Here is a 14,237-nt window from a genome sequence, read left to right as displayed (position 1 = left end):
TCTGAAGACTATGCAACTGAGTTTTAATGAACACCTAAAGAATTTAAATTTTTTATCATTTCTGCCATTTGGGTCAGAAGTAGGCTTTTAGAACAAATGGCTATTTTTAAATTTTGATTTGGCATATTTAGGTCTAATCCCGTTTGGTAGAAAGTATGGGAATAAATGAATTACTTGAAGTATATTCTGAGCAGGTCTCAGTGCAAAGAGCTCAATGAAATATTTCACCTTATTTATCCAGCTTTTAGATATCTTTTTGGTATTGTAAAGAGACCACCAGTAGGTGTGACTATTTAGTACAGTCATTCCTTTTGCTTCTTTTGAAGTTCCATTGTAAAGCTTAATTATTTAATCGACTGAGAATTTCGACCTTGATCAAAAATGTTGCATATGAAAGCATTTCCTGAAACCTGAGGCCTGGTGTGAAGCTGAGATGGGTGGAACCCACACTTACGCATGAAATGCAAACCTCTTTTTACTTGCCAGGACATTTTATCCAGATTAGCTTTTTACTTAAACAATCTGGGGATAAGAATGGATGTATATGAATGGGAATTTTTACCGCCATTCCCTTCTTCTCTGCTTACTTACATTCTTGACAGTTAAAAAGCTTCTGAAAGAAAAGACAACTGAAAAACCCCTGATCTCAAAACATTCTTTACCCCAAAATGTTCTAGGAACTCAAAGTTTCCTTCTCTGCCCTCCCTTTTAACATGAAAAACAAAACAAAACAAACAAAAAACCTTATTTTCTCCAGATACTCATATAGGAGCTCAAACTATTTTTTGCCTCATCGTATTATTAAAATGTCTTCAGTCTTTTGGCTTTTGGTCAAAGATGGAAAGCAGTCTAGAGAGAACATGCATCACACCCCTCTCACCAGCCTCTGTCTACCTGTTTGTCAGTGAATGGTTCTGCTTTTCTTAAAATAGGTGGGGAAAAAAAAGAAAAAAAAGAGAGGAATCTCCCTTCTTAGTCCTTTTCTAATTATAATTACTGCTTTTAGTCCAGTTTTATCCATTTTATCACCTTCTCCCCTTCTATACTTTTCTTCAAACTGTGTTTGTAATACTTCTGTGAGATGTTTAAGGTTAATGGGGGAGAATAGGACTTGTCAGTTAAGGTCAAATTCGTATAATATATTTTTTATTTAGCCTATGAGAAGCTTATGTAAAATCATGTAAATATCAGACAGCAAATTGGGAGAGTTTTTAACAAGCTCGCTGAAGCAAATAGACACCTCGATAAAAAATATGTAGTTCGAGATGAATTGTCTAAATTTTAGTGTGGATTATAATCAAGTAGCTAATATGAATCTCAGATTATCCAGTTCCCATGACCACAAATTTCAACTAAGCCTGAAACGGTATGATCTTTGACCTCAAATGTAATTGTTATAGGAAACTTTGGCTAAATGATTTCAGCCCCATGATTCAAAGCATTTGCTCTTTCTGCCTGTGTGCACAGATACCAGCTCATGTATGGTTATCCTATATTTCTGCCTCTTCCTATTTTCAGGATGGAACCAAAGTCTACGGGAGATGTGGAGGGTTCTGTGGAAAGTGTATTCCTCACATGACTACTGGTCTCCCAATTCAAGTAATATGAACATTCAGAAATGGGAAGTATGAGGAGATCTTCTCTGGAATATCTGCGAATAACCGGTGCTCGTTTCTTTACTCTTCCCTTCCTGAGATTTCCACATCCAAAATGTCTGTGCCTTTTCTTTTCCTTTTCTTTCTTTTTTTTTTTTTTTCCCAGGGTGCTCATCAGGGAATCAAATCACTGCTTAATTTTTCCAAAGCCTTCCAAATAAGCTTAACATATATATGATTCTAATCGGGATCTTTTTAAAAGGACACAATAATTTATGGTAGAATATACAGATATTTGAATGAATTATACCAAGGTGATGTTGCTGTTAACAAACAGCTTGGAATGGATTACAGTTATATTATACCTATAATCGCACATATAAATCTACTCAGTACTGAATTGTACAATGAAATGTTTATTCTACTTGTTAAAATGGCGCAAGTAAATTTTAGGAAAATGAATTTATTTAAAACAACTATAAACATTATTAAATCTGTCAGGTGAATAGCAAATCCATAGTCACATCAAAAAGTACATAGCCATTATACTTTCTACTGATACAGCTTAGATACCTTGTTTTATATTTCCTTTAATTTTTAATTGTGGGTTATGGTGCTTCAAATAAAAAAAATTATCCTGGAAATGCAGTATACTTTTATATTAAAAATGTATGCTTGGGTTAAATACAAATATGAAAATTTGTGGGTATAACACAGAAGATATGATATAGTAGAATTTTACTTAAAACACCTACCTCTAATTTGATTGTACATACAAAAGCAATATGTTGTTTTTATAATGTTTATATTCTGTCTCAATAACTCTTATATATGTATATATTTACTCTGAAAGATCTAGTTTCTCAAAAACTATATACCGTATTTTATTAATCAAATAGAGAAATGAGAATAATTGAAATTTTGGAAATCCCATTTTGGTAAACAAAATTATGTTTATATATGCAAAATTTTTATTAGAGATGTTCAAGTTATTTTATATCTGAGGTTCTCAAAGCCAAAACATAAAAGATAGTATACAAAAATTAACTATTCATGGGTAAATTCTCAGGTATTTAGAGATTTTTTTCAGGTGAATAATGTGTGTACTATATAATAATGTGATTTTAAAAGAATCATAGACAAATAGTATTTTCCTATGGCAACTTCTCTGTAAACCAAAAAATGAATCTACTAATAGATTTTTGCCAGGAAATAGTTAGTATACTAGTTTTACCCACAAAGTTTTTTTTTCCCCAAACATTTATTATTATTTATTTTTTCCCCAAACACTTTTTTCCCAAACATATATTGTACCATATAAGGTACTAAGGCTATTTGTGCCAGTGTGGTTAGATAAACGTTTAGGGATCTCTGTATCAGAAGTGAAGTATTTTGCACTATGTGCCTTAAACCAGTTACAATCATTAATACAAAATGTGCAACATTTTCTAGAAATGTTTTCATTCATAATTAAAATCTTACAAACATTTAAATAATAAACATATCTGTGTGATACATTAGCATTTTGTTTTCGTTTTCCTTACATGCAAAAAAATGAGTCCTCCACCAAAAGTCTATAACCCTAAAACCACTCCAGAAATTCCAAGAATTTTTATTTTAATTGTTGCAGTTGGGATGGAAAGGGCTCCTATCCTGTGTATACCCTTCTCGTGGCAGAGGGACTATGGGCAGGAAGTGACAAAAACTTACAATGCCTTTAAAAGCTTCTGTTCATACAAGGGATATCCATGTCTATTCACATTCAATTGGCCAAATTAAATCATATGACCCAAATCCTAGTCTCTGGGACAGGGAAATATATTCTCCCCGTGGGCCAAGATTGCCAGGCACAGGCAAGTGGGTGAGGGCCTAGAATTCTCTCCCAGGGGGAGGGAGCAGGTAGGTCCTTGTAAACAAGAATACATTTTACCCATCCATCTTCAGCCTTCCTGGAAATTGTCAAAGTACTATCCAAAGCAGTTAAATCAATTTAAATTACCACTGGCCAGGTGTAAAAATTTTAGAGTATCCATTGAGTTTGTATTTTGAGTATCCATTTAGAGTATCTATTGAGTATCCATTTAGAGTATCACTGAGGAATGACAAATGAATTTTTTTTTTTTAATTTTCTTTAACGTTTATTCATGTTTTGAGAGACAGGGACACAGCGTGAGTGGGGGAGGGGCAGAGACAGAGGGAGACACAGAATCTGAAGCAGGTCCAGGTTCTGAACTGACAGCACAGAGCCCTTCGCGGGGCTCGAACTCACAAACCGTGAGATCATGACCTGAGCCGAAGTCTGACACTTAACCAAGGGAGCCACCCAGGTGCCCCCAGTGAATTTTTTTAAATCTAATCTGCTGGGATATAGCATAGTATTTCACTGTTTGAATATTTATATTTATCTCATTACTAGATTGGATGAGGATTCTTTTACATACACTTTTCCATTAGGTTTCTTTTTCTGAGAATTGCTTATTTTTATTCTCTTTGCCTCTCTTCTGCCCCATCTTTCCCATCTTCTCATATCCCCCAACCCACTCCCCAATTCATTAAGAAAGAAAGAAAGAAAGAGAGAGAAAAGAAAGAAAGAAAGAAAGAAAGAAAGAAAGAAAGAAAGAAAGAAAGAAAGAGAAACATACATGAGGGAAAAAAGGAGTTTTATGTGAATGTGATTTAAAACATTTGAGAATCTCTTATCACAAAGCTTGCTTTTGATTCTACCTTAAATTACTTGCAAATATTAATATGTACTGTATAATAATTTCCTGTTCTTGCTTATCATTTAAGATGAAGCATTCTCTACATGTATTTTATTCATTTTCCCCACTCCTTAAAGAGCAATGGTTTCCCTGCTCATGATGAAGGCCAGTCCCCCAACCTCTGCTCTTGATTTCTTCTCACTGTGAATTCTCCAGAACCTCTTCCCACAGATTTTTCTGTCTTCTCCTTTTTCCTTTCTCTCTCCACTGGCTCTTTCTCATCATCCAAATAAAAAAAAGTGTTCAATTCTCTCCACTTTATTTTGTATCATTTTTTATTGAAGTATAGTTGGCTTACAACGTTTTATTTTACAAGTATAGTTGACTGACACAATTCCAAACGTGACATAGTGCTCACCGTGATATGTGCAATCACCACCAGTTACCATGCAAGGTTATTATAGTATTATTGATTATATTTCCTGCATTATACTTTTCACCCCCTGTGGCTTATTTGTTTTATAACTGAAAGTTTTTACCTCTTAATCCTTTTCATCTATTTGGCCCGCCCCTCCCCCCCCCATCTCCCTCATCTCTGGGGACCACTAGTTTGTTCTTTGCATTTATGAGTCTGTTCTTTTTGTTTTGTTTCTTAGATTCCACATAGGCGTGAAATCATATGGTATTTGTCTTTCTCTGTCTGACCTATTTCACTTAGCAACATACCCTCTATTTTAAAACAAAAATATGTCTGTGTCTCCCCCTTCACCCACTACTACTCACTGTTCTTCCTCTTATATCCTGAGAGAAACTTCCAGAGAGAAACTGTTATCCTCATGGTCTCTTCATCTCCACCTTTCACTCCAGCATTGGCCCGTTATAACATGGCTTCCAACCCTCAATATTTTATTGATACTGCTTTAACTAAAATCACAAATGAATTCCTAATTGCCAAGCACAATTACATATTCTGAGGTGTGTTTTTTTGTTTCCTTTTAACTTCTGAATAGCATTTGACAAGGGAGAGGGAGAGTTCCATGAAATCCTGTGATCTGTTTAACAATCTAGTGTATGATCTATCTTGGTACATGTTCCATGTGCACTTGAAAATAATGTGTATTCTGCAGTAATTTTATGTAGATTTATGTAAGTAAATAATGTTATTAGTTTATTGTAGTGTTCAAATATTTCCCTATATTTTTATTATTCTTTTTCTAATTGCAGTATCAATTATTTTTTTTAAATTTTTTTTTCAACGTTTTTATTTATTTTTGGGACAGAGAGAGACAGAGCATGAACGGGGGAGGGGCAGAGAGAGAGGGAGACACAGAATCGGAAACAGGTTCCAGGCTCTGAGCCATCAGCCCAGAACCTGATGCGGGGCTCGAACTCACGGACCGTGAGATCGTGACCTGGCTGAAGTCAGACGCTTAACCGACTGCGCCACCCAGGCGCCCCTGCAGTATCAATTATTGAGAGATACAATTAAAAAAAATTTTTTTTAATGTTTATTTATTTTTGAGAGAAAGAGAGACAGAGTGCGAGCAGGGGAGGAGCAGAGGGAGAAGGAGACTCAGAATCAGAAGCAGGCTCCAGGCTCTAAGCTGTCAGCACCGAGCCCGACGTGAGGCTCGAACCCACAAACCGTGATATCACGACCTGAGCTGAAGTTGGAAGCTTAACCGACTGAGCCACCTAGGTGCCCTGAGAGATACAGTTTTTAAAGCTGTAGTGTCAATATGGTATTGATTGAGATTTTTTCTAATCGTACTAGTGATTATTTTTCTAACTGAAAATTATTATTCTATTAATATATGCTCACATTGATATTCCATTATTAATGTTAAATCCTTCAACTATAATTGTAGATTTGTCTATTTCTCCCTTTAGCTCTGCCATATTTTGTCATGAATTTAGAAGTTCTGCTATTAGGTACTTATATGCTTATGAGTGTGATGTCTTTTTTGATGAATTGACACTCTTATCGTCATGAAATGTTCCTATAATCTCTTGTAATACTCCTTCTCTTAAAGTTTACATTGGTAGTAAAATAACTACATCAGCTTTCTTTTAAATAGCATTTGCATGATACATCTTGCCATCCTTTATTTTTAAACAATATATCTTTATATTTCAAATGTCTTTTGCAAATAGCTTGTAATTGTTCTGTGCTTCTATTTTTAAATACAGCTTGACTATTTTTTCCTTGAAGAATATAAAACCAGGGGCGCCTGGGTGGCGCAGTCGGTTAAGCGTCCGACTTCAGCCAGGTCACGATCTCACGGTCCGTGATTTCGAGCCCCACGTCAGGCCCTGGGCTGATGGCTCAGAGCCTGGAGCCTGTTTCCGATTCTGTGTCTCCCTCTCTCTCTGCCCCTCGCCCATTCATGCTCTGTCTCTCTCTGTCCCAAAAATAAATAAACGTTGAAAAAAAAATTAAAAAAAAAAGTATAAAACCATTTATATTTCATGCAACTATTAATATAGTTGGATTTAAGTCTACCATCTTATTTGTATTCTATTGTTTTGTACATTCTTTCTTCTATTATTACTCCTTCTCTACCTTCTTTTGAATTAATTATTTTTGTATCCAATTTCACTTCTCTTTTTATGTTACCCACCCCCTTTTTTTAATGTTTGCTTTAGGGATTCCAGGATATATCCTTAACCTATCACAATCTACCTCATATGTTATAAACCCAAAATACATTTTATATAAATTTTTGTTTTAGCCAAGTGTCTTTCAAAATAAATAAGATGATATAAAATTATTCCTTATATATATCCACATATTTATTATTTCCTGCTCTTTATTCTTTCCTATAGATCTTTTCTTATAGATGTTTCTATTATAATTTCTCCCCAGCTTGAAGAACATTCTCCATAATTTTTTACAGTTTGAGTCTGCTGGCACAAATTCAGCTTTCATTTATCTGAATGTCTTTAATTCACCTTCCTAGTTTTAAACTTCATCTATAAATGTTGACACAATTTAAAACTTACAACATACACGAATAGCACAAATAGTTACCATATGTCCTTTAGCTGGATTCACTAATTTTTAACATTTTGCCGCATTTCCTCCATCAGTCTGCCTTTCTCTTTTTATGTATGCATATAGATATGCACACATTTTTTGTGCATAATAATGCACACATTATTTACATGCATATACATGTATTATTTATCTTAATAAGTTGAGAGTAGGTTGATTTTTAGTCCATAATATTTAAGTATGTATTTGTTAAGAAAATGGATTGTCTATAACATAACCACAGTACAGTTAGGAAATTCAAAAATTTCATCACCTAATTTCTAAGCAGACTTTAAAGCACACAACTTATTTTGGATCTGCTAGTGGTAGGAATGATGATTGGAGTGAATGTCACGCTTAACTGGTTCTTCTCTCGTATCCCACTCTGTATCTTAAATTATCTCACATTATTCTACACCTCAAATGCTTGATTTTCTCTCAAGTATTAGCTCAGTGTGACTTCCTCCATAAAAATTTCCTGGACTATTCTCTCTGGATTATTTTGTTTAAAATTTTGCATTTATTCTCTTCCTTATCTCTGTTATTATTTGCTACTTTGTCTATGATTAGGGCTTTGACCACTCCTCCTATCTGCTCTCCAAGACTAATTTGAGTAAAAATTAGTACTTATTTAACTACTATTTTGTGCCAGATATTGAGAGACATTTTACATCCTTATCTAACACACACACACACACATACACACACACACACACACACACACACACACACACACCATGAGCATGGGAGGGGCAGAGAAGGTGGAGACACAGAATCCGAAGCAGGCTCCAGGCTTTGAGCTGTAAGCATGGAGCCTGACGTGGGGCTCGAATTCACAAACTGTGAGATCATGACCTGAGCTGAAGTTGGATGCTCAACCAACGGAGCCACCCAGGCACCCCTAACTTACTCTTTTTTTGTTGTTGTTGTTTAAGTTTATTTGTTTATTTGAGAGAGACAGAGACAACACGAGTGTGGGAGGAGCAGAGAGAGAGAGGGAGAGAGAGAATCCTAAACAACCTCTGTACTGCAAGGGCAGAGCCCAATGTGTGGCTTAACCTCATGAAACCGTGAGATCGTGACCTGAGCCAAAACCAAGATGAGATGCTTAACTGACTCAGCCACCGAGGCACCCCTCTAATTTGGTTTTTACAACAACCTTGTGAAACATTGCTGTTTTACAGATCATGTCATGTGGTGGCAGAAACTTTTTAGCAAGTGTAGATCTGTCCAAACACAAAGCCTTTCTTTTCGCTCCACCTTATTTTTTGCCTAAGGACAGAAGCTATGCTCTCTTCTGAATCCCTCCCAGCAATTCTCAGAGTGTTGAAGATACAGCATAGATTTGATATTTCATTGTGAATAAATTAAAATATGCAGAAATTCAGTTCCATCTGAAAATATATGAAAAAATCTGTATGAGCTATAGGTATTTGGTGAGATTAATGTTTAAAAAAAAATGATGAAGAGGCATCCCAAGAATATGTTCAGGAAGGTATTCGGTATTCTTACAGAGTTTAATCATGCTCCACTGTGGAATTTATGAGGTCATCCTAAAAGTAAACATAGGGGTGCCTGGGTGGCTCAGTCAGTTGAACATCTGACTTTGGCTCAGGCCATGATCTCATGGTTCACAAGTTCGAGCCGTATGTCAGGCTCTGTGCTGACAGCTCAGAGCCTGGAGCCTGCTTTGGACTCTGTGTCTCCCTCTCTCTCTGCCCCTTCCCTGCTCACTCTCTGTCTTTCTCTCTCAAAAATAAACATTAAAAAAAATTTTTTTAAGTAAACAAAAGCCACCATGAATTTTTTTCTCAAGGAATGTTTTAAATTATTTTAAAAAGACTTAATACCTACAAACCTTGATGAAAATAGAAGATAGTAACATAATAATAAGTTTTACAGTAAGAACTCACTTACAACTGAGTATAGGTTTGAGAAATACAAAACTCTTTTATGATGCCACAATAGCAAAGAAGTTTTGTGGGTTTTTTTGTGTTTTGTTTTTTTTTTAATTTTACTCTGTCACTCATCAGGGTATATCTTTGCTATTAGATACAGCCATCAGCCAACATTGGTCGTCCATCACATCAACCTCTAATTTTTTCTTAAAATTTTTTTTTAACGTTTATTTATTTTTGAGACAGAGAGAGACAGAACATGAACGGGGGAGGGTCAGAGAGAGGGAGACACAGAATTCGAAACAGGCTCTACGCTCCGAGCTGTCAGCACAGAGCCCGATGCGGGGCTCGAACTCATGGACTGCGAGATCGTGACCTGAGCCGAAGTCGGCCGCTCAACCGACTGAGCCACCCAGGCGCCCCTCAACCTCTAATTTTTAACACGAGCATTATTTTCAAACATAGAAGACTTAATGTTTTCCTTAATGTTTTTCTAAGTCATTCTTGTCTTTTAGTTGCCAAGTGTCTAATTAAAGGTAAGCCAAAAGATCCAATTATGTATTACCTTTATCACTTAGTTTTTTAAGATAACATGATTATTTTGTGACTTAACCCATTTCTTTCTGTAGCTACTCATCCCCTTTATTTGAAATGTAAAAAATTATTTACAACTGACAACAGTGGCATCTGCTGGTCACTTTTAACTATTCCCCAGTGGAATAAAGAAAATGCATCGAATGGATTTTCCTCTGCAATTTTCTGAAGAGCTTGTGGAGCAACGGCTTGCCAGGCTCCAGGCAAACTGTCTTTGATTTTAACTTAACAGTGACACCTCTAACCGTATCATAGCCATATCTATATTTTTGTCATACAGATGTGCATATATTCTTTTCACTGCGTCGATCTGAGAACATTCTTAACAATATAAAATGTTCTTTGGCCTCCAGGGACAAATAAAGAAGTTGTTTTTTAATGCAATAATTATTTGTGGAGAATCTTTATGCCATAAACAGAGGAAACTTGGAATGGGAGTAAGAGCTTGGGGACACCCCAGCTTTCTAGAACATACTCTAATATTAATAAATAGTGTAACATGAAACATTAGGTCTGTTTCCTCAGCTGTAAAATAAGGGGTTTGAAATAAATAACTTTTAAGGTGTTTTCAGCTCTAAAAACTTACATGTATAATTTGTGTCTGGTACATTAGTTGGCAGTTACTATTTGCTATATAAATAAAGCTATTCAGTATTTAATGTGAGTAAAAAGCACAATTCAGTGAGAGAGTAGATCACCTCTTTACTCTTCCACGTGTGCTATGCAGAAAGTGTTCAAATTAGCAAACAAAGCAAAGATACACTCCTTTCATAGTTTAATACCCAGTGTTTCATAGTTAAAAAGATGTGACTTCTTGACATGCTCTGCCATTTTCTAGCTCTGGGGTCTCATCGCAAAGCACACAATCTGAACCTCAGTATTGGGAATTGTAAAAGGGATAGAAGAAAAATTGCCCTGTTTACCCTCTTAACATAGATTATGAGATCAAATGAGCTATTGTTTGTGAATATGTTTTGAATTGTAGAAAGTACTAAATTAGCTCCACCCCCTCATTTAAAATAGACGGGATAACTTGAAAAGTAATGTAGTGAAGAGAAGGCAGGCTCTGGGGGACCTAAACTCCAGCTTTGGTTATGTATGCTCTGTGACATTGAGAAAAATCACTCAATCTTTCCAAATGTCATGGTTGCAGCTATAAATCTGAGATAGTAATAGTACCTTTCTCATTTTGTTGCTGAAACTATTAATCTGTAAAATATTGGCACTAGGTCATGCACTTAAGTTGGGTTTTTTTTTCTTTAAATTTTTTTTTGTGGTAAAATACTCAATAATTACCACCTTAACCATTTGTTAAAAAATACAGTTTAGTGGTGTTTGGTACATTAATTTTTTTTGTGCAACTATTGTTACCATCCATCTTCAGAACGCTCTTTATTTGGTAAAACAGAAATGCTACTCAGGGGGTGCGTGGGTGGCCTGGGTGGTTGAACATTGGACTCTTTTTTTTTTTTAATTTTTTGATGTTTATTTTTGAGAGACAGAGAATGTGTGTGAGCAAGGGAGGGGCAGAGAGAGAGGGAGACACAGAATCTGAAGCAGGCTCCAGGTTCTGAGCTGTTAGCACAGAGCCTGATGCAGGGCTCAAACTCAAGAACCATGAGATCATGACCTGAGCTGAAGTCGGAAGCTTAACCAAATGAGCCACCCAGGTGCCCCCATCGGACTCTTTATTTCAGTTCAAGTCATAATCTCACAGTTTGTGAGATTGAGCCCTACGTAGAGTTCTGTGCTGACGGCACGGAGCCTGCTTGGGTTTCTCTCTCTCCCTTTCTCTCTGCCCCTCCCCCACTCGTACATGTGCAAGCTTGCTCTCTCAAAATAAAGAAGTAAAATTTTTTTTTATTTTTTTTTAATTTTTTTTTCAATGTTTATTTATTTTTGGGACAGAGAGAGACAGAGCATGAACGGGGGAGGGGCAGAGAGAGAGGGAGACACAGAATCGGAAACAGGCTCCAGGCTCCGAGCCATCAGCCCAGAGCCCGATGCAGGGCTCGAACTCACCGACCGTGAGATCGTGACCTGGCTGAAGTCGGATGCTTAACCGACTGCGCCACCCAGGTGCCCCAAAGAAGTAAAAATTTTTAAATGCTACCCATTAAATAATAACTCCCTATACAAGTTTCATCCATGTTGTAACATATGTTCAGAATATCCTTCCCTTTTTAAGGCTAATATTTCATTTTATGAATATACCACATTGTGCTTATCCGTTCATCTGTCAATGGACACTTAGGTTACTTACATATTTTAGCTATTGTGAATAATTCTGGTAAGGACAAGGGTGTACAAATATTTCTTTGAGCCCCTGCTTTCATTTCTTTTGAGTGTATACCCAGAAGTGAAACTGATGGATCATATAGTAGTTCTGTGTTTAATTTTTTTTGAAAGGACAAGCAAACTGTTTTCCATAGCGGTTGCACCATTTTATAATCTCATCAATAGAACAAAAGGGATCCAGTTTCTCCACAAGTTCATCATCATTTATTTATTTTTGATAGTAGCCATAGTAATGAATAGAAGGTGGTATCTCACTGTGGTTTTGATTTGCATTTCCCTAATGATGAGTAATTTTGAATATTTTTTCATGCAATTACTGGTCATTGGTATATCTTCTTTGAAGAAATGTCTATTCAAGTACTTTGTTCATATTTTAATTAGGATGTTTGCTTTTTGTTGAATTGTGGGAATTATACACATACACACACACACACACACACACACACACATATTCTGGATATTAGTCCTTTATCAAATACATGGTTTGCAAATATTTTCTCCCAGTGCATAGACTGCATCAATGTTCATAAGGCTATTGGTCTGCAGTTTTCTTGTTGTGTTGTTGTCTAGCTTTAGTATCAGAGAAGTGTTGTCTTCAGAGGAGGAATTAGCAGTCAAGAATTGTTTTCCCTTCTTCAATTTTTTGGGAAAAGTTTGAGAAGAATTGGCATTAATTTTTCTCTAAATGTATGGGGAATTCACAAGAGAAGTCTTCAGATCCAGGACTTTTCTTTGTGGAGTTGTTTTTGATTACTGATTCAATCTACTTACTAGTTATAAGTCTAATCATGTTTTCTATACCTTTGTGACTCTGTCTTGATCAGGTTTTGTGTTTCTAAGAATTTGTTCACTTCATCGAGGCTATCCAATTTGTTGGCACAGAGTTGTTCATATTTATCTCTTATAATTCTTTTTATTTCTATAGAATTTGTAGTAATGTCTCCAGTTTCATTTCTGATTTTAGTAATTTGAGTCTTTTTCTTCTTTTTTTTCTTTTTTTTTTTTAATTTTTTTTTCAACTTTTTTTTATTTATTTTTGGGACAGAGAGAGACAGATCATGAACGGGGGGAGAGGCAGAGAGAGAGGGAGACACAGAATCGGAAACAGGCTCCAGGCTCCGAGCCATCAGCCCAGAGCCTGATGCGGGGCTCGAACTCACGGACTGAAAGATCATGACCTGGCTGAAGTCGGACGCTTAACCGACTGCGCCACCCAGGCGCCCCTCTTCTTTTTTTTCTTAATTTAGATAAAGGTTTTCAATTTCACTGATATTTTTGAAGAACCAACTTTCGGTTTTACTGATTTTTTCCCCCATTTTTCTACTATCTGTTTCATGTATTGCTGCTCTAATCTTTATTAACTCTTTCCACTTGCTAGCTTTAATTTTAGTTTGTTCTTTTTATAGTTTTATAAGTTGTAAAGTTAGGTCGTTGATTTGAGCTCTTTTTTTAATGTAAATATTTACAGCTATAAATTTCTCTCTTAGCACTACTTTTGCTATGTCCCATAAATTTCGCTATGTTGTATTTTCACTTTCATTTGTCTCAAACTGTTTTCTAATTTCCCTTGTGATTTCTTCTGTGCTTCATCAGTTAAGAGTATATCATTTAATTTCCACAAATTTATGTATTTTCCAGTTTTACTTCTGTTACTGATTTTTAACCCCATCTCATTGTAGTCAGAGAAGAAGCTCTGTATATCTACCTTCTAACACCTTTTATGTCCTTGCTGGAAAATGTCCCATGGGCATTTGAGAAGAATGTATTCTGTTGTTGGATGGCACGTTCCATGTGTCTGTTAGGTCTAGTTGGTTTATTGTGTTAAATCCTCTGTTTATTTAATTACCTTCTGTCTGGTTGTTCTATCCATTATTGAGAGTGGATTATTAAAATATGCAGTTATTAATATAGAAATGTTTGTTTCTCCTTTCAATTTTGTCATTTTATGCTTAATGTATATTGATGGTCTATTGTTATGTGCATAAATATTTTTTAAAAAAATTTTTTAATGTTTATTTACTTTTGAGAGAGAGAGAGCAAGACAGTGTGAGTGGAGGAGGGGAAGAAAGAGAAGGAGATGCAGTATCTGAATCAGGCTTCAGGGTCTGAGCTGTCA

The 14,237-nt window shown here is 35.8% G+C and overlaps 1 protein-coding gene across 4 annotated transcripts in view; it reads left to right on the top strand.

Annotated features, from left to right (window-relative positions):
* Positions 1–3,115, top strand: part of ADAMTS20 (ADAM metallopeptidase with thrombospondin type 1 motif 20) — a 177,836-nt gene extending 174,721 nt beyond the window's left edge. For all 4 annotated transcript variants that reach the window (XM_045061659.1, XM_023256963.2, XM_023256961.2 and 1 more), the window contains one exon: positions 1,519–3,115. In XM_045061659.1, the coding sequence (XP_044917594.1) occupies positions 1,519–1,608 (90 nt within the window). In that variant the 3' untranslated portion in view covers positions 1,609–3,115. The remainder of the gene's footprint in view (positions 1–1,518) is intronic.
* The last annotated feature ends 11,122 nt before the right edge of the window (positions 3,116–14,237 follow it).

This window comes from Felis catus, chromosome B4 (assembly GCF_018350175.1).
Source record: "Felis catus isolate Fca126 chromosome B4, F.catus_Fca126_mat1.0, whole genome shotgun sequence".
In the NCBI taxonomy this organism is placed as follows: Eukaryota; Metazoa; Chordata; class Mammalia; order Carnivora; family Felidae; genus Felis; species Felis catus.
The sequence above is the reverse complement of the archived record's forward strand: the minus strand, read 5'-3'. Positions and strand labels throughout refer to the sequence as shown.